Below are 25,172 nucleotides of genomic sequence, written 5' to 3'. Positions count from 1 at the left end.
TGAAATAAGGGAAATTCCAGGTATAAGAGAGGGCTTATTGGAAGACACACAGGTATAGTCTATTTAACACTCAGCCAATAAAAAAATGAAAGCTACACCATTATATAACTGATTTGCCACCAGTAGCTGGAGTCCAACACCACATATTGTGAAAAATGTAAGTTAAAAATACAAGTTATATCTTAGTGAAACTGGAAATTCAGTCTTGCTAAAAACTCATTAATTCAATTAATATCTTACATGAAAACAAAGAACAACCAGTTCCAACACTGTCAATCTCCTTGTACTTGAACTAAATCTGTTATCATGTGTTTATCGGTGACATACAGGGTAAATGATTTATCTGTATTAGGGATTTTTAATGCAGGTGCAATACACAATGTTACCTTCAAAGTTTTAAATGCTTTCAGTTGTCCTTCATAAAGAATCACAGGGTTGTCTGAGCAATTGCTGCCCTTCAGAAGATTGTTCAGTGGTTCAGCAACAGTTGATAGGTCTGCCACTAGCCTGACAATACATTCATGAGGCAGAGGCAGAAATAGGCAGGAGTTTCAGGGAGATAGTCACCCCTAGGAGTCAGGAGGCAGGTAGCTGGTGACTGTCAGGAGAGGGAAGGGGATTAGACAGGAAGAGCAGAGCACCCCTGTGGCTGTTCCCATCAACAATAAGTATACCATTTTGGATACTGTTGGTAGGGACGACCTACCAGGGACAAGTTGTAGTGGTCGATTCTCTGGCACTGAGACTGGACCCTCAGCTCAGAAAGGAAAGAGAAAAAAGAGGAGAGCAGTAGGGATAGGGGATTTGATAGTTAGGGGGACAGATAAGAGGTTCTGTGGGAGAGATTGAGAATCTCAGATGGTCTGTTGCCAGGGTCTGCGATATCTCCGATCGAGTTCTCGGTATTCTCAAGATGAAGGGTGAGCAGCCAGATGTCGTGGTCCATGTAGGGACCAATGACATGGATAGGAAGAAGGAGGAGGTCCTGTAAAGAGAGTTTAGAGAGTTAGGTGCAAAGTTGAAGGACAGGACCTCCAGGGTTGCAATCTCAGGATTGCACCCCGTGCCATATGCTAGTGAGGCTAGAAATAGAAAGATATTGCAGCTAAATACGTGGCTGAGGTGATGGTGCAGGAGGGAGGGCTTCATGTTTCTGGACAATTGGGCTTTGTTCCAGGGAAGGTGGGACCTCTTCCAATGGGACGGTTTGCAGCTGAACTGGAAGGGGACTAACAGCCTTGCGGGTAGGTAAGCTAGTGCTGCTCCGGGGGGTTTAAACTAGATTTGCAAGAGGAGAGGAACCACAGTGTTGGAGCAGATGGTGAAGTGGAGGAGGATAAAGGTCATGTGAGGACTGCTTGTGTGGACAGAAATTAAAGGTTTGTATGTGATAGAAACATTCTCAGGTGCCAAACTGAAGAGACCGGGAAAGAGATATCTGGCTTTCAAATAGAGAAAGATAGGAGACAGCGTGAGGGGGGATAGGCAGGTGATCATGAAGGAACGCGCTCAGACCAAAGGTTTGAGATGTATCTATTTTAACGCAAAGAGTGTTGTGAACAAAGCGGATGAGCTTAGAGCATGGATCAGTACTTGGAGATATGATATGGTAGCCATTACAGAGACTTGGATGGCTCAGGGACAGGAATGGTTATTTCAAGTGCTGGGTTTTAGATATTTCAGAAAGGACAGGGAGGGAGGCAAAAGAGGTGGGGGTGTGGCACTGTTGATCGGAGATGGTGTCACAGCTGCAGAAAAGGCGGACGTCATGGAGGGATTGTCTACGGAGACTCTGTGGGTGGAGGTTAGGAACAGGAAGGGGTCAATATCTTTACCGGGTGTTTTTTATAGGCTGCCCAATGGTAACAGGGATATCGAGGAGCAGATAGGGAAACAGATCCTGGAAAGGTGTAATAATAACAGAGTTATTGTGATGGGAGATATTCATTTCCCAAATATCGATTGGCATCTCCCTAGAGCAAGGGGTTTAGATGGGGTGGAGTTCGTTAGGTGTGTTCAGCAAGGTTTCTTGACACAATATGTAGATAAGCCTACAAGAAGAGAGGCTGTACTTGATTTGGTATTGGGAAATGAAGCAGGTCTGGTGTCAGATCTCTCATTTTGGAGATAGTGATCATAATTCTATCTCTTTTACCATAACACTGGAGAGAGACACAAATAGTCAAGCTAGAAAAGTGCTTAATTGGAGTAAGGGGAATTATGAGGCTATCAGGCAGGAAACTGGAAGCTTAAATTGGAAACAGATGCTCTCAAGAAAAGTATGGAAGAAATGTGGCAAATGTTCAGGGAATATTTGTGTGAAGTTCTGCATAGGTACGTTCCAATGAGACAGGGAAGTTATGGTACAGGAACTGTGGTGTACAAAGGCTGTAATAAATCTGGTCAAGAAGAACAGCTTACAAAAGGTTCGGGGAGCTAGGCAATGTTACTGATCTAGAAGATTATATGGCTAACAGGAAGGAGCTTAAGAAGGAAATTAGGGGGGGGGACATCACGTGATGACGTAGGATCGAGACGCAGGGACCCAGCTCTCCCGTAAAAAGTTAATAAATTAATGTTTAAATGAAGAAAAGTTAGTCAATACTTTCTAAAAGTTACTTATAAACGACTCCGGACTGTGTCAAGCTATGCCTCAAGGAAGGAAGATGAAGAAAACTAATACCGGGAAGACTACGCAAGTTGGAACAAGAACAAGGCCCACGTCTACCGAGGAACCGCGGGCTCAGGTACATTATATCACCGGCGATACGGAACAGGAGACTGTGGCAACATTGGCCACTTCCAAAGGAAAAGACCATTGTGAACTGCGCAAACGCGAAGGATGGAGCATGCACAAACGGGAGCAACAAGAACTACAAAGCCCAGCTACTACTGCAACTGAAAGTGATAGCGAATCAGAGGGAGAGTCAAATCTCTCGGAAGGATCAGATGAAGAAAGAGTTAAAAGTCCTTCTAGAAATATAGAAAAGACTTTGAGGCAAATAATGCGTAAATTAGACACATTAAAAGTAATTAAAAATAATCAAAAAATACTCGGAAAAAAAATGACCAATATGGAGATTATGCTTGATAAAATGACAAAGAGACAGGAAAAAATGGAAAAAAGAATTACGGACTTGGAAACTACAATGGAAGACATGGTTGAAAGAATGGACAAAATGGAAAAGGAAAATACTGCTTGGACATCAGAAAGAAAACAATTTATGGAAAAAATTGATAAGCTTGAAAATCTCAGTAGACGAAATAATATTAAAATTGTTGGACTTAAAGAAGATATAGAAGGAGAAGATCCAATAATTTTTTTTCAAAAATGGATCCCTGAAAAATTGGAAATGGAAAGAGAAACTCCAATTGAGATTGAAAGGGTGCATAGATCTTTAAGGTCAAGACCTCGAGCTGATCAAAACCCACGATCAATTTTGATAAAATGCTTACGATACCAAGACAAAGAAAAGATCCTGAAGGCCGCTGCCCAAAGTGCCAAAAATAGAAACGGGCCACTGATGATAGCAGGGAAACCAGTTCTTTTTTATCCTGATATAAGTTACAACCTTTTGAAGAGAAAGAAGGAATTTAACCCAGCGAAAAAAGCCTTATGGGAAAAGGGTTATAAATTTACAATGCGTCATCCAGCAACACTGATAATTTTCTTGGAGGGAGGAAAAATTTTTTTTTCCGATTATCGAAAAGCGGAGGAGTTTGTACAAGAACTTCCATCTATTCGCTAATTACACATAGAGGCTTCCAAACGTAATGGATTAAAGATGAAGATAGACCCAAGGAACAGAAGTGATGGACATTTATGGATAATATAGAAGAGAAAAGCAAAATTTTAGAAATACTAAATGAGAATAGTATTTTTTTTTCTCTTCTTATAATATACTTTTTTATGTTGCGGGGGGGCTGGGAGGCTGTGGATCGGTTACTGCGGGATTCACGTGTGTAATCATGGCGGTTGCCATGACCCGTACAGCAGAGGGGGGTAATGTTGTGTTTTTTTTCCCACAACATTAGTAGATAGATAGATAGATAGATAGATAGATACTTTATTCATCCCCATGGGGAAATTCAACATTTTTTCCAATGTCCCATACACTTGTTGTAGCAAAAACTCATTACATACAATACTTAACTCAGTAATAATGATATGCATCTAAATCACTAACTCAAAAAGCATTAATAATAGCTTTAAAAAAAAAGTTCTTAAGTCCTGGCAGTTGAATTGTAAAGCCTAATGGCATTGGGGAGTATTGACCTCTTCATCCTGTCTGAGGAGCATTGCATCGACAGTAACCTGTCGCTGAAACTGCTTCTCTGTCTCTGGATGGTGCTATGTAGAGGATGTTCAGGGTTTTCCATAATTGACCGTAGCCTACTCAGCGCCCTTCGCTCAGCTACCGATGTTAAACTCTCCAGTACTTTTCCCACGACAGAGCCCGCCTTCCTTATCAGCTTATTAAGACGTGAGGCGTCCTTCTTCTTAATGCTTCCTCCCCAACACGCCACCACAAAGAAGAGGGCGCTCTCAACAACTGACCTATAGAACATCTTCAGCATCTCACTGCAGACATTGAATGACGCCAACCTTCTAAGGAAGTACAGTCGACTCTGTGCCTTCCTGCACAAGGCATCTGTGTTGGCAGTCCAGTCTAGCTTCTCGTCCAACTGTACTCCCAGATACTTGTAGGGGGCATTTTGGTTTTTTTTCTTTATATTTTAATTTTTTTCTATCTTTTTGCCTGGATGATTGGTGGGGACACATATAGCAACATGGAGATTTTTATAAAGATTTCCCAGGATACCACGAAAGTGGAAAGATTAGGTATTATTATAGATTGGAGTAATATAATATAAAAAAATAATGACTAATCTACTAAATTTTTAAAGTTTTAATGTTAATGGGCTTAATGGGCCAGTAAAAAGAAAAAGAATTTTAATATATATTTAAAAAAATGAGAACTCCGTGGAGCATGTGGGGATCTTCCAACATCCAGGCATTCCCTTTTTTTTTCTTTCTTATTTTTTTAATAGGGATGTTAGGGGGGAGGGGTTAAGGGGAGGGGGGGCTGGGTAACACTTTTTTTTTCATACACATTTATTCTGTAACAATTTGAAAACAATAAAAAAAGTTTTAAAAAAAAGGAAATTAGGAGAGCCAGAAAGGGCCAAGAGAAGGCCTTGGTGGGCAGGATTGAGGCAAACCCCAAGGCATTCTACAAGTACGTGGAGGAGAATAAGACGTGAAAGAATAGGACCTATCACGTGACAGTTGGAAAGTGTGTATAGAACCGGAGGAAATAGCAGAGGTACTTAATGAATACTTTACATCAGTATTCACTATGGAAAAGGCTCTTGGTGATAATAGTGATGACTTGCAGCCGATTGAAAAGCTTGAGCACGTGGATATCAATAAAGAGGATGTGCTGGAGCTTTTGGAAAGCATCAAGTTGGATAAGTCACCGGGCCCGGATGAGATGTACCCCAGGCTACTGTAGGAGGCAAGGGAGATTGCTGAACCTCTGGCGATGATCTTTGCATCATCAATAGGGACGGCAGAGGTTCCAGAGGATTGTTGGGTTGCAAATGTTGTTCCTTTATTCAAGAAAGGGAGAGATAGACCAGGAAATTATAGACCAGTGAGTCGTAACTCAATGGTTGGTTAGTTGATGGAGAAGATCCTGAGAGGCAGGATTTATGAACATTTGTAGATGTATAGTATGATTAGGAATAGTCAGCATGGCTTTGTCAAGGGCAGGTCGTGCCTTACGAGCCTGATTGAATTTTTGAGGATGTGACTAAACTTATTGATGAAGGAAGAGCAGTAGATGTAGTGTATATGGATTTCAGCAAGGCATTTGATAAGGTACCCCATGCAAGCCTTATTGAGAAAGTAAGGAGGCATGGAATCCAAGGGGACATTGCTTTTTGGATCCAGAACTGGCTTGCCCACAGTAGGCAAAGAGTGGTTGTCGACGGGTCATATTCTGCATGGAGATTGGTCACCAGTGGAGTGCCCTCAGGGATCTGTTCTGGGACCCTTATTCTTTGTGATTTTTATAAATGAACTGGATGAGGAAGTGGAGGAACGGGTTAGTAAGTTTTAAGATGACACTAAGGTTGGAGATGTTGTGGATAGTGTGGAGGGCTGTCAGAGGTTACAGTGGGACATTGATAGGATGCAAAATTGGGCTGAGAAGTGGCAGATGGAGTTCAATTCAGATAAGTGTGAAGTGGTTCATTTTGGTAGGTCAAATATGATGGCAGAATATAGTATTAATGGTAAGACTCAGTGGTTAACAAGGCGTACGGTGTATCGGCCTTCCTCAATTATGGTATTGAATTTAGGAGCCGAGAGGTAATGTTACAGCTATATAGGACCCTGGTCAGACCCTACTTGGGAGTACTGTGCTCAGTTTTGGTCGCCTCACTACAGGAAGGATGTGGAAGCCATAGAAAGGGTGCAGAGGAGATTTACAAGGATGTTGCCTGGATTGGGGAGCATGTCTTATGAGGATACATTGAGTGAACTTCGCCTTTTCTCCTTGGAGCGACAGAGGATGACAGGTGACCTGATAGAGGTGTATAAGACGATGAGATGCATTGATCGTGAGGATGGTCAGAGGCTTTTTCCCAAGGCTGAAATGGTTACCACAAGAGGACACAGGTTTAAGGTGCTCGGGAGTAGGTACAGAGCAGATGTCGGGGTAGGTTTTTTACTCAGCGAGTAGTGAGTGCGTGGAATGGGCTGCTGGCAAAGGCGGTGGAGGTGGATACGAAAGGGTCTTTTAAGAGACTTTTGGATAGGTACATGGAGCTTAGAAATATAGAGGACTATAGGTAAGCCTAGTAATTTCTAGGGTAGGGACATGTTCGGTACAACCTTGTGGGCCAAAGGGTTGCCTTTGCTGTAGGTTTTCTATGTTTCTATTAACAATGGATCCTGACAAAGTGTCTCAGCCTGAAAAGTACACTGTTTACTCTTTTCCATTGTTGCTGTCTGGCCTGCTGAGTTCCTCCAGTGTTTTGTGTGTGCCACCCACAAAGTCGGTCTTCAGAGACTGTTTGATGTAATTATCTGGAATTCAGATGGTGGCGCTGCATAGGGAGTCCATTATGTTTCTTACAGCAGAGCTGCGAAGCCGGTGCTTTCCTGGGTGAAGCGTTCTGGCAGCGTCACGAGTAGGTCTGACCATTTTTAGTTGCACCTGCACATTCTGATATTGTTCAAATTTGTTTCTGGGCCCCAAACAATGCACATCGATTGAATTAAAAACACAAGAAATTCTGCAGATGTTGGAAATCCAGAGCAACACTCACAAACACAAGTTCCACCAGCATTTTGTGTTTGTGACTTTAACTGAATTACTGTTAACCACTCACTCGGTTAATGCAAAGAACTGCTCTTTACACATTTTACTGTCACTACCCCCACCCTGCTCTCGTGACTACACCCCTCCTACACCTGAAACCACCACAGTGTGCTTCACAGCTGAACAGGTGAGAAGACAGCTGAAATGTCTCCACACAAGCAAGGCTGCAGGCCCGGATGGTGCCCCCCCAGCTATGTGGAGTACTTCACCATGTCTTCAACCTGAGCCTGAGTCTCCAGAGGGTTCCCGTGCTGTGGAAGTCGTCCTGCCTTGTTCCTGTTCCTGCCCCAGTGGCTCCAATGACTACAGACCGGTGGCATTGACCTCCCACATAATGAAGACCCTGGAGAGTCTTGTTCTAGAGCAGCTCCGGCCTATGGTTAGTCCACACTTAGACTCCCTCCAGTTCACCTATCAGCCCCGACTAGGAGTTGAAGATGCCATCCTCTACCTGCTGAACCGCGTCTACGCCCACCTGGGCAAGCCGGCGAGCACTGTGAGGATCATGTTTTTTGACTTCTCCTGTGCTTTCAACACCATCCGCCCTGCTCTGCTGGGTGAGAAGCTGACAGTGATGCAGGTGGATGCTTCCCTGGTGTCATGGATTATTGATTACCTGACTGGCAGACCACAGTATGTGCGCTTGCAACACTGTGTGTCAGACAGAGTAGTCAGCAGCACTGGGGATCCACAGGGGACTGTCCTGTCTCCCTTTCTCTTCACCATCTACACCTCCGACTTCAACTACTGCACAGAGTCTTGCCATCTTCAGAAGTTTTCTGATGACTCAGCCATAGTTGGATGCATCAGTAAGGGAGATGAAGCTGAAGGGCTACGGTAGGAAACTTTATCACATGGTGCGAGCAGAATCATCTGCAGCTTAATGTGAAAAAGACTAAGGTGGTGGACCTGAGGAGGGCTAAGGCACCGGTGACCCGTTTCCATCCAAGGGCTCAGTGTGGACATGGTGGAGGATTACAAATACCTGGGGATACAAATTGACAATAAACTGGACTGGTCAAAGAACACTGAGGCTATCTATAAGAAGGGTCAGAGCCGTCTCTATTTCCTGAGGAGACTGAGGTCCTTTAACAGCTGCCGGATGATGCTGAGGATGTTCTACGAGGCTGTGGTGGCCAGTGCTATCACATTTGCTGTTGTGTGCTGGGGCAGCAGGCTGAGGGTAGCAGACACCAACAGAATCAACAAACTCATTCGTAAGGCCAGTGATGTTGTGGGGGTGGAACTGGACTCTCTGATAGTGGTGTCTGAAAGGAGGATGCTGTCCAAGTTGCATGCCATCTTGGCCAATAACTCCCATCCACTCCATAATGTACTGGTTAGGCACAGGAGTACATTCAGCCAGAGACTCATTCCACCGAGATGTAACACTGAGCGTCATAGGAAGTCATTCCTACCTGTGGCATTCAAACTTTACAACTCCTCCCTCGGAGTGTCAGACACCCTGAGCCAATAGGCTGGTCCTGGACTTATTTCCACTTGGCATGATTAACTTATTTAATTAATCAGTCAATTAATTAATTAATTAATTTTTAATGGTTTTATATTGCTATATTTCTTCACTATTCTTGGTCAGTGTGGCTGTAACGAAACCCAATTACCCTCGGGATCAATAAAGTATGTCTGTCTATCATGCTGTTTTTGTAATTTACCACAAGATATGTGTTCCTTTCAATTAGTAAAAGACTTTACTCATCCCAATAACTCTTTATTTTAATCACATTCACATTTGATCAAACCAACCAAAGGATCTTATCTCTAAATCAGTAGAAGCATGTCTCAGCCGGGATGTCTCTGACCGGGTGCATGACATCCTGGTATGAGAGGGAAAGCAACCAGAAGTCGTGATACATGTTGGTACCAACGACATAGGCAGGAAGAGGGATGAGGTCCTGAAGTGTAAGTTTCGGGTGTTACGGATTCAGGCAACAATAAATATATGAGTTAGGCAAGGGTTTTTATAACAAATAACACGTTTATTAAACACTGAAAACAAACCCCCCAAAAGTAAACAAATCACTAACGTAACCGGAAATCAGCTGCTGTGCGGCAGCTTAAACAGTTCTTAAAGCAATGAAGCTTACAGTCCTTAAAGCGATGTTGCAAAATCAGTTCTTTAGAGTAGTATTGCCAAAAGTTCAAAATGCTCACGTCCATTTAAGAGAGACTTTTTAAGACAATTTAAATTCTCTTTCACGTCGTTTTGTTTCAGTTCCCCAAAGTCGAACTTTTCCCACGAAGAATTTACGGAACGAAACCGCTTAAAGGCATTGACCTTTCCTTTACCACCATTCTCAATCCTTTCTGGTATTTCCCAGGGATTAACACGAGAATGGTCAACAAAATCCTTCCGAATAAGGATCAAACAAGGTCGAACCCGTTTCACCGTCGAAATCGATTCTCCTCAATCTTTAACTCCCGAACTCCGATCTTCACTCTCCACTGATTCTCAACTAGCAGTATTGTAAAGAAACTGCTGGCAATGACCTTTTAAACTTTAGGCATTAGATAAATCTTCATCTTTCAACTAAACTGCGTCATAACATTAAATCACGCAGTGGCATGAAGTCAACATGGCAAATCCAGCCATGAACTGCCCCTCCTCACAGGGAGGGGTCCTCCTCTTATACCCTGTAAAAAAAAACCTGTCACATGATCTCTACTGGCGGGAAAATGACATCACTCCACCATCACAAGACCATTACCTCAAGTCCAGTATAGCTTCAACCCCAGTCACGTGACAAGGATACCACTGTCACGTGTCACGGGTATGTAACACGGGAACTAGGCAGATGGCTGAAGAACAGGACCTCAAGGGTGGCGTTCTCAGGATTGCTGCCAGTACTACGTGATAGTGATGGTAAGAATTGGAGGAGATGGCAGTTGAATGCGTGGCTGGGGAGTTGGTGCAGGGGACAGGGTTTTAGAATTTTGGATCATTGGGATCTCTTCTAGGGAAGGTGGGACCTGTACAGATTGGATGGGTTGCACCTGAACTCGAGGGGGAGCAATATCCTTGCTGGTAGGTTTGCTAGCATGGTTTAAACTAATTTGCAAGGGGGATGGGACTCGGAGCAATAGAGCAGTGAAAGAAGTGCATGGAGTAAAGCCAGATCTAACATATAGAGCAAACACGAGGAAATCTACAGAGGCTGGAAATTCAAACAACACCACACACAAAATGCTGGTGGAACACAGCAGGCCAGGCAGCATCTATAGGGAGAAGCGCTGTCGACGTTTCATCCTGACGAAGGGTCTCGGCCCGAAACATCAACAGCGCTTCTCCCTATAGATGCTGCCTGGCCTGCTGTGTTCCACCAGCATTTTGTGTGTCTAACATATAGAGAGGCTTTGAGGAAAGAGCAGCAAAATAAAGGGTATAAAGGTAGTAAGGTAGAAGAGCTAAAGTGTGTGTACTTCAATGCAAGAAGCATCAGGAACAAAGGTGATGAACTAAGAGCTTGGATACATACATGGAATTATGATGTAGTGGCCATTACAGAGACTTGGCTGGCACCAGGGCAGGAATGGATTCCTGTGTGTCCAGGATGGATTCCTGTCACAGTATGTTTTTTCAGGCCGACTAGGGGGAATGCCATACTAGATCTAGTATTAGGTAACGGACCAGGTCAGGTCACAGATCTGACAGTGGGTGAGCATCTGGGGGACAGTGATCACTGCCCCCTGGCCTTTAACATTATCATGGAAAAGGATAGAATCAGAGAGGACAGGAACATTTTTAATTGGGGAAGGGCAAATTATGAGGCTACAAGGCTAGAACTTGCGGGTGTGAATTGGGATGATGGTTTTGCAGGGAAATGTACTATGGACATGCGGTCGATGTTTTAAGGATCTCTTGCAGGATGTTAGATAAATTTGTCCCAGTGAGGAAGGTAAAAAATGGTAGGGTGAAGGAACCATGGGTGACAAGTGGAAAATCTAGTCAGGTGGAAGAAGGCAGCATACATGAGGTTTAGGAAGCAAGGATCAGATGGGTCTATTGAGGAATATAGGGTAGCAAGAAAGGAGCTTAAGAAGGGGCTGAGAAGAGCAAGAAGGGGGCATGAGAAGGCCTTGGCGAGTAGGGTAAAGGAAAACCCCAAGGCATTCTTCAATTATGTGAAGAACAAAAGGATGACAGGAGTGAAGGTAGGACCGATTAGAGATAAAAGTGGGAAGATGTGCCTGGAGGCTGTGGAAGTGAGCGAGGTCCTCAATGAATACTTCTCTTCGGTATTCACCACTGAGAGGGAACTTGATGATGGTGAGGACAATATGAGTGAGGTTGATGTTCTGGAGCATGTTGATATTAAGGGAGAGGAGGTGTTGGGAGTTGTTAAAATACATTAGGACGGATAAGTCCCCGGGGCCTGATGGAATATTCCCCAGGCTGCTTCACAAGGCAAGGGAAGAGATTGCTGAACCTCTGGCTAGGATCTTTATGTCCACGTTGTCCACGGGAATGGTACCGGAGGATTGGAGGGAGGCGAATGTTGTCCACTTGTTCAAAAAAGGTAGTAGGGATAGTCCAGGTAATTATAGACCAGTGAGCCTTACATCTGTGGTGGGAAAGCTGTTGGAAAAGATTTTTAGAGATAGGATCTATGGGCATTTAGAGAATCATGGTCTGATCAGGGACAGTCAGCATGACTTTGTGAAGGTCAGATCATGCCTAACAAGCCTGATAGAGTTCTTTGAGGAGGTGACCAGGCATATAGATGAGGGTAGTGCAGTGGATGTGATCTGCATGGATATTAGTAAGGCATTTGACAAGGTTCCACACGGTAGGCATATTCAGGAAATCAGAAGGCATGGGATCCAGGGAAGCTTGGTCAGGTGGATTCAGAATTGGCTTGCCTGCAGAAGGCAGAGGGTTGTGGTGGAGGGAGTACATTCAGATTGGAGGGTTGTGACTAGTGGTGTCTGTTCTGGGACCTCTACTTTTTGTGATTTTTATTAACGACCTGGATGTGGGGGTAGAAGGGTGGGTTGGCAAGTTTGCAGACGACACAAAGGTTAGTGGTGTTGTAGATAGTGTAGAGGATTGTCAAAAATTACAGAGAGACGTTGATAGGATGTAGAAGTGGGCTGAGAAGTGGCAGATGGAGTTCAACCCAGAGAAGTGTGAGGTGGTACACTTTGGAAGGACAAACTCCAAGGCAGAGTACAAAGTACATGGCAGGATACTTGGTAGTGTAGAGGAGCAGAGGGATCTGGGGGTACATGTCCGCAGATCCCTGAAAGTTGCCTCACAGGTAGATAGGGTAGTTAAGAAAGCTTATGGGATGTTAGCTTTCATAAGTCGAGGGATAGAGTTTATAAGAGACGCAATGTAATGATGCAGCTCTATAAAACTCTAGTTAGGCCACACTTGGAGTACTGTGTCCAGTTCTGGTCGCCTCACTATAGGTAGGATGTGGAAGCATTGGAAAGGGTACAGAGGAGATTTACCAGGATGCTGCCTGGTTTAGAGTGTATGGATTATGATCAGAGATTAAGGGAGCTAGGACTTTACTCTTTGGAGAGGAGGATGAGGGGAGACATGATAGAGGTGTACAAGATATTAAGAGGACTAGACAGAGTGGACAGCTGGCGCCTCCTCCCCAGGGCACCACTGCTCAGTACAAGAGGACATGGCTTTAAGGTAAGGGGAGGGAAGTTCAAGGGGGATATTAGAGGAAGCTTTTTCACTCTGAGAGTGGTTGGTGTGTGGAATGCACTGCCTGAGTCAGTGGTGGAGGCAGATACACTAGTGAAGTTTAAGAGACTACTAGATAGGTACATGGAGGAATTTAAGATGGGGGTTATATGGGAGGCAGGATTTGAGGGTCACTGTGGGCTGAAGGGCCTGTAATGTGCTGTACTATTCTATGTTTTATGTCTTATGCATACATTCACAATATCAGCTAGGGGCCATTTTTCATTACATTCAACATTGATGGAATACTTTAATAATTTTATCAAAATGAAATGTTTCAGGACATTGGCCATTGTTCTGATTTAATCTTAAAAACATACGTACTTTTACTTTGACCACGATCTTGAAATTTTAACAGGTTGTCCAGCTCAAATTTAATATTTTCCCCATGCTCTGCTAGATTGCACAAATTTATTATTTTTTAATCTCTGTGCCATGCTTCTCCAAATTTATTTTTGATGCTCTACCAGATCACGTTTCTTTTTAACAGATGTTTTTAAAAATATCTACACAACAGTACTCCATCCTGCTTTCCATCTGATGATGCCAAAACTAGTTTTTTCTTCTCTGACAAATTTGAAACATGAAAGTAAATTCTTATCCCCTTTCTTTAGACACCAAGCTTTCTCCCTTTATCTTGGATTATTCAGAGGTCCAAATCCTGCTGACCATGCCAATTGGCTCATGTGGGTATTTAACTCCAACTTCAGAGGTCAGGAACAAGGCATGAAACTTGTCACTTCATAATTGTTTTATTATAGGTTGACAGCAACAGTGACCGGAGTTTACTACTTGAAGAAGAGAGAGAAACTAAAGAGGTCCCTAGCATAAAATAGCTACTTTATACCCAAAGATAACAAAAATTCCAAATCTAAACATAATGATAATCTAGGTAGTTAAAAAGTACTTAGTCTGCACCGCAGTAAAAATTAACCAGAGGAAACACTTACTCACTGAATAAAAGAACAAAGAAGCTCCAGAATGATAGTTTGTATGGCCGCTGGAGGCATATTAAACTGTTCTGCACACAAAACCTACTTAAAATACAAGCAGATAATTAGTTGTTAAACTGCAAAGAAAATGAAAATGAAAATTAAACAGTTGGATCCAACAGACTTCTGGCACCTGCGCACTTGGTTCCCAGTGACAGTATGTTCTAAAGCTCAGATTTCTTAGCAAGAACAGTGCCATTCAAAGGGTTTAGAAGCATTACCTCCCTTCTGCCATATACTATCACCCAGTCATCAATAGTTTTTATGACAACTTGGTAGGCAATTTAACACAGCAAGCTCCCATAGGCAATATACTCAAAGTCAACAGACACTGTGTGCCAAACATTAAAGTCAACCTAATACTTTTTTCATCAATCAGCTCCCAAATGCTTTTATTCTGCCATTTGTTGCCACGCACCTGATCTGCTATCCCACTCATCAGCATCTGTTCCTACCGTATCTCTGTCCAGAGCCCCAAACTCTCCCCTGAGCCGACCTGTCTCTGCTTTCTGATTCTGTTCCACTGAACATCCAACTCATGGTTCTCCATTCTACTTTCAGACTTTAGAGGACCGCGGTGTACTGAGACAACTGACCTGTGTGAGATACAGCTCTTCAGCAGTGCAAATGACACATAGCAGTTGAAATGAGCTGGGTTGAAATGAGCTGGGAATAAGGAGGTGAACTACCAATGTCACTCTTCCTTGGCCTAGAGATTACAGGACACAGAACATGTAAAACATAAATTCAGTTATCTTGCCTCTTCTTCAATCTGCAGAAAGTCATGCAGGTAACTAAAAGGAAATCTGTACAGTCCCGTTAAAGGTGAACATAAGCAGAAAAAATTCCTCCCATGTCCAGTGACCAGGGTGCAGAACTGGGTGTGATGAGCAGCAGCATTAGAGATGAACACCAATGCTCACTTTTGAACTTGCCTCTGGATTCAGTAACTGTGAAGGTTAAATATCCAGCGTGCAGCTTTTTTAATTCTTTTCCCCTGTGTGAACTTGATAGTGTGTCACAAGTCTGGATGAGTGAGTGAATCCATTCCCACAGTCTGAGCAGGTGAATGGCCTCTCCCCAGTGTGAACACGCTGATGGACCTTCAGTTTATACGATCGAGTGAATGCCTTCCCACAGTCTGAACAGGTGAATGGTCTCTCCCCAGTGTGAACTTGTTGATGAACCTTTAGTTGATCTGATCGAGAGAATTCCTTCCCACAGTCTGAGCAGGTGAATGGTCTCTCCCCAGTGTGAACTCGCTTATGGACCTTCAGCTTATATGACCGATTGAATCTCTTACCACAGTCTGTGCAGGTGAACGGTCTCTCCCCTGTGTGAATTCGGTAATGTGCCAGAAGAGTGGATGACTGAGTGAATCCCTTCCCACAGTCTGAGCAGGTGAACTGCTTCCCCTCAGTGTGAACTAACTTGTGTGCCATTAAGTGAGATGACTGAGTGAATCCCTTCCCACAGGCTGAGCAGATAAATGGTCTCTGCCCTGTGTGAACTCGCTGATGTCGCTTCATATCAGTGGACCGAGTGAATCCCTTTCCACAGTCTGAGCAGATGAACGGCTTCTCCCCAGTGTGAACCAATTGGTGTGTCCGTAGGTTGCTTAACTGAGTGAATCCCTTCCCACAATCTGAGCATGTGAATGGCCTCTCCCCAGTGTGAACTAACTGGTGCGCCAGCAGGTGAGATGACCGAGTGAATCCCTTCCCACAGTCTGAGCAGGTGAATGGACTCTCCTCAGTGTGAGCTTGCTGATGGACCTTCAGTTCAGATGACCGAGAGAATCCCTTCCCATTGTCTGAGCAAATAATCGGCCTCTCTGCCATGTGAACTGATTCGTGTCTCCCTAAGCTGCTAACCGAGTGAATTCCTTCCCACAAACAGAACAGGTGAATGGCCTCTCTCCTGAGTGAATCCACTGGTGCTGTAACCTTGTAAAGCCTTTCCCACATTCAGAGCATCTCCCCAGTGTGAACTGACTGGTGTGCCAGTAGATGAGGTGCGAGTGAAACTCTTCCCACAGTCTGAGCAGGTGAATGTCCTCTCCCCAGTATGAACTAATTGGATGGCCAGTAGGTGAGATGGCAGAGTGAATCCCTTCCCACACACTTAACAGATGAACTCGTTTCTATCTCTCTAGATGGGATGAGTGAGTGAATCCCTTCCACACATTCAGAGCAGATGTACTGCCTCTCCAGAGTGTGCACTTGCTCATGGGTGAGCAGATCTGATGACCAAGTGAATCTCTTCCCAGACACAGAACAATTGAGCAGTCTCTCTCCCTTGTCAACTCACTGGTGTGTCTGCGGTGCACTGAGTGAGTGAATATCTTCCCAGACATATAGGAAGTGAACGGTCTCTCACTGATGAGGATTTTCTGATGTATTGTCAACGTGGATGATAGAATGAATCACTTCCTGCAGTCAGCAGAAGTGAACCATCTCAGTATGGAGTGAACTTGCTCCTGTATCTTCAGGCGGGATGACCAAGTAGATCTCTTCCCACACACAGATCAGGTGAATGGCCTCACCTCAGTGTGAATTCATAGGTGTGACTGCAGGTAGACTGAGTGAGCGAATGTCTTCCCACACTGAGAGCAGCAGAATGATATCTCCCTGTTATCAATTCTCTGGTAATTCATCAAGTCAGGTGTCAAATGTAGTGAGTCCCTTGCAAAATCGATGCAGTTAAAGAATTGATCTCTAGTGAACAAATGCTGGTGTGTTCTCAGCACCCAGTTCCTGGGGATTTCATTGTTTCCAACAGAAAACTTCATTTCAGACACAAAGTACATTTCCAGCTGGGATGAGATACTTCTTCATCTCCAAGGATCAACAACGGATATACTGGTGTTACAAAGGAAATATCTGGTCACTCTTTAAGTATCTGGATAGAGACAGGAAACTGACGTGTTGTTGTGTTTGAGATTACCACACAGAAATTCTTTGCCATTTCTAACCTGTAGAAAGATTTACAAAAGGCACAAATGGGTGAAGGACAACATTTCAGATGAGATAATTTTAGTCTCTATGCTGAGCTCTAACATCACACTGTTACAGTGAGGTTCAGTACAAGTTGTAGGATCAACTCCTTATCTTCTACCAGAGATTTACCAGGATGCTGCCTGGTTTAGAGAGTATGGATTATGATCAGAGATTAAGGGAGCTAGGGCTTTACTCTTTGGGGAGAAGGAGGATGAGAGAAGACATGACAGAGGTGTACAAGATATTAAGAGGAATAGACAGAGTGGACAGCCAGTACCTCTTCCCCAGGGCACCACTGCTCAGTACAAAAGGACATGGCTTTAAGGTAAGGGGAGGGAAGTTCAAGGGGGATATTAGAGGAAGGTTTTTGACTCAGAGAGTGGCTGGTGCGTGGAATGTACTATCTGAGTCAGTGGTGGAGGCAGATACACTAGTGAAGTTTAAGAGACTACTAGACAGGTATATGGAGGAATTTAAGGTGAGGGGTTATATGGGAGGCAGGGTTTGAGGGTCGGCACAACATTGCGGGCCAAAGGGCCTGTATTGTGCTGTACTATTCTATTTTCTATGTTCTAACTGGTCACACATCAGGCATCAGGGCTGACCACCAAATTATCTAACCGTTTGCTTGTTTGCATCAGTATTGGCCATTTCTGCCTGTGCTCAATCTGTGACTTGGCTCAGTTTGTCTCTCTCCATTAGTATTATTTCAAGTTCTGGTCATGTTCCATCGCACTACAAAGAACACAAAATAACACAGAGCTGATCCTGGAGACTGAGCCCTGCCCCAGATTGACAGATTGAGGTGGTGAACTTATCAATGACAATGCAATGAATATGAAGGGGAGGGGCAGTAGTCTTTCTCATTGGAAACTACCACTTTTGTGATGTGAAAGCTGCAGATCAATGTTGACCGGGACAAAGGTGCTCGATATCATTATGTACCCAGAGAGTATGGTATAAATTTTGACCTCATGGATAGAAAGACCAGAAAAAGGGAAGCTAGAACAAAACTTATCTTCTCACGAATAAAAACTTATGGAAGGATTTTGTTGTGTTCCCCCACACACCCCTCCCGCAGCATCACTGACATTTTAATTTACTGGACGGTAGACTGTTCATCCGAGATTAACTCGGAACTATATTGTTCTAAACTCCTAATCTTGGATTTAGATACTCATTTCAGGCAGTGTATAAGAGATCAATCCGCTCCTGTTTCCTCTACCTATGTTTTCAAACACACCTTACAGACTGGTAAGGAAAATGCTGCAAGTGGCTGCCTCAATACCCAGAAACCTCCACGATCGAGAGACCTATCTATCTGTCACGGTGCTGCCGAAATGGCGTCAGCTCCTTCGCTCATCAGCAGAACACTCCCCGGGACCCGGGTGCGGAGCGTGGGGTTGAAAGAGAGGAAAAGAACCGGAACTGCACCAGGGCGCGGGGCGACGCGTGTTCGGAACTCATAGCGATAATTCCTCAGTCGCGATTTGGACGTCGGGACTGATGAACCCCCGCCCAGACTCGCGCTCCTACCTGCTGCCAACTCTCCAGCGCCTTTGTGCACTGCGCGCATGCGCACATTTCGGATCCATCTCCGACCTTTATGCTTGCGCAGTGGATGCCGAATCGCGGAGATTTCTGGGTAGGCGAGGTGCTGTTTTAAGTGTCTGCAAGGGCTGGTTCCACGCCGCATGCCTCAGAAACAGCAGTGAGGAAGGACCACAGTCTAGGGTTCTTCTCCCCCTCAATAAAGGAATGACAGAGTGCCACTTGGGTGGTGAAAAGTGTGAAAATGTAAGAGTAATGGAAACAGTTGTCAAGAATTGAAAGTCATTGAATGGTTTATTGTATATAATTTTATTTTTGAATAAAGTCTATTTTGTTTAATAAAAAAAATCTCAGCAGCAACTTTAACACAGCAACCTCCCATAAACAACGTACCCAATATCAACAGGCATCCCGTGTGTCAAATGTCAAGGTGCAACCTAGTTGACAACAGGAGGTATAAAACACAAGCGATTCTGCAGATGCTGGAAATATTGCGCACATACACAAAGGACTGGAAGAATTCAGGCAGCATCCAAACAGCGAATAAACTGTCTACGCATGGTGAAAGTTCCCGGCCGGAAACATCGACTGTTTATTTTTCTCTATAGATGCTGCCAGACCTCCTGAGACATTCCAGCATATAAACAACATTTATTTTTTAGTCAATTTCCAAATGTTGCTGATCTTTCAGTTGTAGCCATATCCTCTTGGTCTGATTCCCTCCTCGTACAACCTGTAAACTCCAGCCCCCACCTCTTTCTGTAGCCCAAAAGCTTGGGCTCTTGCTGGCTCTCCTTTGACCCTTCTCCAGAGAAGATATCAAGCAGAGCTGTGAATTTGAATCACCCAGCTGTATCAGGTACAACACTTTGAAATCAATGAAAATTACCACAAAATGGAAAATAGCAAGGAAGAAGGAGTTTAACCACCCATGCCATTCTTTTTTAGCGTAGAATCCTGAGGAATGAGGAATATTTGGGACAAAACTACAGTGACACTCATAAACCTCTACAGATGTACCGTGGAGAGCATTCCGACAGGCTGCACCACTGTCTGGTATGGGGATGGGCGGTGGGCGGCTACTGCACAGGACTGAAAGAAGCTGCAGAGGGTTGTAAATCTAATCAACATCTTAGCCTACAAAGTACCAAGGAGAACTTCAAGGAGTGTTATCTCAGAAAGGCAGCGTCCATTATTAAGGACCTCCAGCACCTAGGGAATGCCCTTTTCTCACTGTTACCATCAGGAAGGAGGTACAGAAGCCTGAAGGCACACTCTCAGCAATTCAGGAACAGCTTCTTCCCCTCTGCCATCCAATTCCTGAATGGACTCTGAAGCTTTGGACACTACCTCACTTTTTAAATATATAGTATTTCTGTTTTTGCACATTTTTCAATAATTTATTCAATATACGTAATTGATTTACTTGTTTATTATGTTTTATTTTACTTATTTTTTCTCTCTCTCTGCTATAGTATGTACTGCATTGAACTGCTGCTGCTAAGTTAACAGATTTCACGGCACATGCCAGTGATAATAAACCTGATTCTGATTCTGAGGTAGAGGATGACAACCTTTTGTGTGCAGTTTAAATTTCTTTGTGTGCTAATAACAAAAGATATGTGCACCATTTGTCCTGTGAGAGGATACAGGGACCTTAAACTGTAATTGACCTGTCAGTCCTCTCCTATTATCCATAATGGTTCCTAATCAGATCACATAAACAGTGATGTTGATGCACCTTGTTTAACACACTTAATGATGGGGGAGCGGGGGTATTTTGCTACCCTACTGGGGGGAGATAGTTCATTATTTGGCCTTTATTACACATGTATGTTCATAGTGAGATGTTTATGCAGCAGCATAACAGGAAGTTCAGGCCATCAAGTCTATGCTGACAACTGAGAAACTCTCGCCACTAAATCAGTGGTAATTTGGCAATGGACCAAATCCATCCCAATGGATCTTAAATACCTACAAACACGCTGGAGGAACTCAGCAGGTCGGGCAGCATCCATGGAAACGAGCAGTCAACGTTTCGGGCCGAGACCCTTCGTCAGGACAGAGGAGGGAGGGGGCAGGGGCCCTATAAAGAAGGTGGGGGGAGGGTGGGAAGGAGAAGGCTGGTAGGTGCCAGGTGAAAAACCAATCAGAGGAAAGATCAAAGGGTGGGGAAGGGGAAGCAGGGAGGGGATAGGCAGGAAGGGTGAAGAAGGAATGTAAGGGGAAAACACTGTGTAGTAGAAGAAGGCAGAATCATGAGAGAGGTGATCGGCAGCTGGTGGAGGAGGCAGAGTGAAACAGGGTTGGGGGGAGGGAGGGAATTACTGGAAGTTGGAGAATTCAATGTTCATGCCAAGGGGCTGGAGACTACCCAGACGGTATATGAGGTGTTGCTCCTCCAACCTGAGTTTGGCCTCATCATGGCAGTAGAGGAGGCCATGTATGGACATATCCGAATGGGAATGTGAAGCAGAATTGAAGTGGGTGGTAACTGGGAGATCCTGTCTGTTGTGGTGGATGGAGCGGAGGTGTTCGACAAAACGGCCCCCCAATCTGCGTCGGGTCTCGCCGATGTAGAGGAGGCTGCATCAGGAGCACCAGATGCAATAGATGACCCCAACAGACTCACATGTGAAGTGTTGCCTCACCTGGAAGGACTGTTCGGGGCCCTGAATGGTGGGAAGAGAGGAGGTATAGAGACAGGTGTAGCACTAATGCTTGCAAGGATAAGTGCCAGGTGGGAGATCTGTGGGGAGGGACGTGTGGACCAGGCAGTCATGGAAGGAATGATCCCTGCAAAAAGTGGAGAGGGGTAGATATGGAAAGATGTGCTTAGTGGTGGGGTCCTGTCGAAGGTGGGGGAAGTTGCGGAGGATAATATGCTGGATCCAGAGGCTGGTGGGGTGGTAGGTGAGCACAAGGGGAACTCGGTCCCTGTTGTGGTGACGGGAGGATGGGGTGAGGGCTGAAGTGCAGGAAATGGAGGAGATGCAGGTGAGGGCATAATTGATGATGGCAGAAGGGAAACCATGACCTTTAAAGAAAGAGGACATTTGAGATGTCCTAGAATGGAAAGCTTCATCCTGGGAGCAGATGCGGCGGAGACGGATTAACTGGGAATAGGGAATAGCATTTTTGCATTTGGCAGGGTGGGAAGAGGTATAATCAAGGCAGTTATGAGAGTCAGAAGATGTCAGTGGACAGTCTGTTCCCAGAGATGGAGACCGAGAGATCAAGAAAGGGGAGATAATTGTCCAAGATGGACCAAGTGAATTTGAGGGCTGGGTGGAGGTTAGAGGCAAAGTCGATGAAATTGACAAGCTCAGCATGGGTGCAGGAAGTATTGGAGTATAAAAGTATAAACTTTAACTATGAAGTCAGTTATTTGCTATGCATGTACTCAATTTAGTAGAATGAAATCTTAGGAATGTAGAGGTAGCTAAAGAGCTAAAGAAATGTAGCTTAGAACATTGCTCAGTTCTGAGTTTCCTATTTGCTATGCATGTACCCAATTTGGTAGGAGACTGCAGTCTTAAGATGACAATGGTGTGTTAATGAGAGGTAGCTAAAGAACTAAAGAAATGTAGATTAGAACATTGCTCGGTTTTGAGTTTATTATTTGCTATGCACAATGTACGTGTAAAATGCAACTAGAGATTGCTATAAAAGCTGCTGTGTCCGAGGATCGGTGGGCAATCAGCGACTAGCTCAATGACTGTCTCAGCTTTGATTTGCAAATTAAAGTTTAACCCTTCTTGAAGAATCTTCTGCGTCTCCTGGTTATTTGTAAGGCACGAAAAACCATGACATAATTGGCGACCGCGGCAGGACCGGATAGAGACCCGCGGAAGGGAAACGGCAGATTGGGAACACTTCCCGGTCCTCTAGGGACCCCCACAAGGCTAACAGAGTTAAGGGTGCACCCAAACAAAAGGAAAGCGCTTTTTGCGACAATTTGGACTAAGAATTCTGTTGGCTTTGGGGAGGTCTTGGAGTCTCAGAAGTGTGGAACCGCTGCCAAAGGGTCTCTCCGGTCCAAAGAATCTGGTAGAATTGGGGGTTAACAGAGGAGGCTCAGAGGATTGCTCAAGAACACTGCAGTGAGGGTAAGTACAAATAAGTTAATACATTAAGAAAAAGTCCACGTGGTGTTGGTAAATCCCTGTGAGTACCGCTTCGTATGAAATGAAGGGCTGAACGGGCAGGGAAAGTAGAATAGAATTAGAGTAGAAAGTCCTCGTGGATACCCCTTAAGAGATAAGGGTCTGCACGGGCGAGGTGTTAGAATAGAATTAGAGTAGAAAGTCCTCGTGGATACCGCCTTAAGAGATAAGGGTCTGCACGGGCGAGGTGTTAGACTAGGCGTAGAATTAGAGTAAATAATATTATCCAGTAAACAAACTGTGAATCTCTGAAATACCTTAACAAGAGGGAATAATATGACAGGTAAAGGAACAGCAGTAGCGATTCTGAGCAAAAAATTCCCATTAGTTCAAAATGAGATCACAAAAACTTCAGAAAAATGGGAAAAAAGAACCAAAAACCTGGTCACAAAGCGGCCAAGAGAAGGAACGTTTGATGTAAGTTTGTGCAAAGAAATGGAGGGACTAATTAAAAATTACAAATCAAAAGATAAATCTAAGAAAAGAGAGCAAAAAAGAGAACGAGAAATGGAAGTGCTAAAACTCTTCAGAACGGAGGGAGAAAGGCTGAGGAGGACAGGTAGAATATTGATTACAAGCGAGGAAGACACTAAGGTGCTGGAGAAACAGCCTGTTAAAGAGAAAGAAGGGTACGGTGAGAAACTGGCTTCAGCTCCGTACCCGGATGCGAAAGAAACAGAAAAACCCCCTCCCTATAATGAGGAAGGAACCCCTAAGCAGTGCCCCCTGCTGACGGGAACAGTAAACATGCAGGGAGAAGTACAGGTTTGGGATAATGAGGAGGAGAAAAAACAATACGAGAAGGAAAGAGCGGCGATATGGCAGGAGATACAGGCAGAAAGGATAAAGATAGAACAGGTACAGAGAGAAATGCAAGAACAGATTGAACGGATGAAATACTTGAGAGAGGAAAAGGAGTATGAGGTGTATTGGTTATACCATAGAAATAAACAGACTAGAAAAGAGAGTGGCTCATTGGAGGAGCAAGAGTTAAGTGGAGAGAGAGAGAGAGGATGTGAGAATTTGTGGGGAAGAGGTAGGAGGCATAACCCTAGAAAGACAGAAGGAGGCAGTAGGGGAGTGACTTGCAGAAGTAGAGAGAGAGCCAGATAAGTTACTGAAAGGGGATTGCCAGGAGAGATGCGAAAAATATTCTAGGGGCCAACCAAGTATTGAATCAAGACAGAAAGGAAGGACTCCACAGGGAGACCGAGGGAAGAGCAGAACCCCGGAGACATTTGTGTGGGAGGCAGTAAAGACATACCCTGAGACAGATGGGGAGTCAGGTGAGGAGGAGAGCCAGGGTAGGTGGGAAGGAGGAGGAAGAATGATGCCGTTGTTAGTTAAAGGATCAGGACAAGTGCAGTATATCCCTTGGGGATTCCAGGACCTAGAAGGGCTGAAAAACACTCTGCCCAATTTACATGAAGGAGCAGGGAAATGGATTAGAGCCTTTGAAGAAGAAACAGTGGGATGATTATTGGCTATGGGAGATTTGAAGGCACTGTTGATAAGGTTGATGGGAACCTCCAAATTTAACGAACTAATGGAAATGGCTGGCATAGTAAACTCGAACGACCCAAGAACTGATGGAGATGGGTTTGACAGAGTGAGGCAGAGGGTATGGCAGGCCCTCAGAAAGCTTTATCCACCCAAAGTGGACCCCAAAGCCGGCTGAGCAGCAGGAAGAGGTGCAAGGAAAGTTAATACAAATGCAGCTCGAAGAACTCAAAAAGAAGGAAAAAGAGAAAAACAAAAAGATGCTGCCAACAACCACCAGTTCGAGTACAGCCATCGAGCTGGACAAAGCACTGCTATATGGATCATACTGTAAGACAAGGGCTGGAAAACCCCATGCCAATAATTGTCTTTGAGGGAGCATTCCCACAAATGCCCTATCAGGAACAGACTAAATTCAAACAGCCCAGACAGGACTGGAAGTCCCAAGGAGGGGGACAGAGGAGCTATGGACAAAGGGGAGGCAGATGAGGAACCCATTGTTCAGGTTATTTTAGAAGGGCAACTGACACCAATGATGGTAGATACTGGAGCCACGTACACTTGCGTACAGCCACAGTATGCCCTTCCCCTTCCCATGTCAGGAAAGTTTATTAAGACGGTAGGGTTCTTGGGGAAAACACAGTTAACACAGTGCATGGCTCCAGTGCGGTTGAGAATGGGAAATAAAGAAATTGTTTTGCCGGTGCTAGTATTTAAAGGAACTCCGATTAATTTGTTAGGCAGAGATGCCTTGTTGAAACTGGAATTAAAATTAGAATGCACCAGAAATGGGCTGAGTGTGAAAAGAGCAGGGGCTCAATTGATAGTGCGAGAAGACAAGAAGGCTAATGTCT

The 25,172-nt window shown here is 44.4% G+C and overlaps 1 protein-coding gene across 1 annotated transcript in view; it reads right to left on the bottom strand.

Annotated features, from left to right (window-relative positions):
- Nucleotides 1-18,679, bottom strand: part of LOC140730870 (uncharacterized) — a 59,708-nt gene extending 41,029 nt beyond the window's left edge. Inside the window, exons 1-2 of the mRNA XM_073051847.1 lie at nucleotides 18,638-18,679; nucleotides 15,290-17,076 (exon numbers count right to left, since the gene is read on the bottom strand). Coding sequence (XP_072907948.1) covers nucleotides 15,290-16,069 — 780 coding nt within the window. The 5' untranslated portion in view covers nucleotides 16,070-17,076; nucleotides 18,638-18,679. The remainder of the gene's footprint in view (nucleotides 1-15,289; nucleotides 17,077-18,637) is intronic.
- Between the last annotated feature and the right edge of the window lie 6,493 nt (nucleotides 18,680-25,172).

The sequence above is a fragment of the Hemitrygon akajei genome, chromosome 7, assembly GCF_048418815.1.
Source record: "Hemitrygon akajei chromosome 7, sHemAka1.3, whole genome shotgun sequence".
Taxonomy (NCBI): Eukaryota; Metazoa; Chordata; class Chondrichthyes; order Myliobatiformes; family Dasyatidae; genus Hemitrygon; species Hemitrygon akajei.
This window is presented reverse-complemented; position numbering and strand designations above follow the sequence as displayed.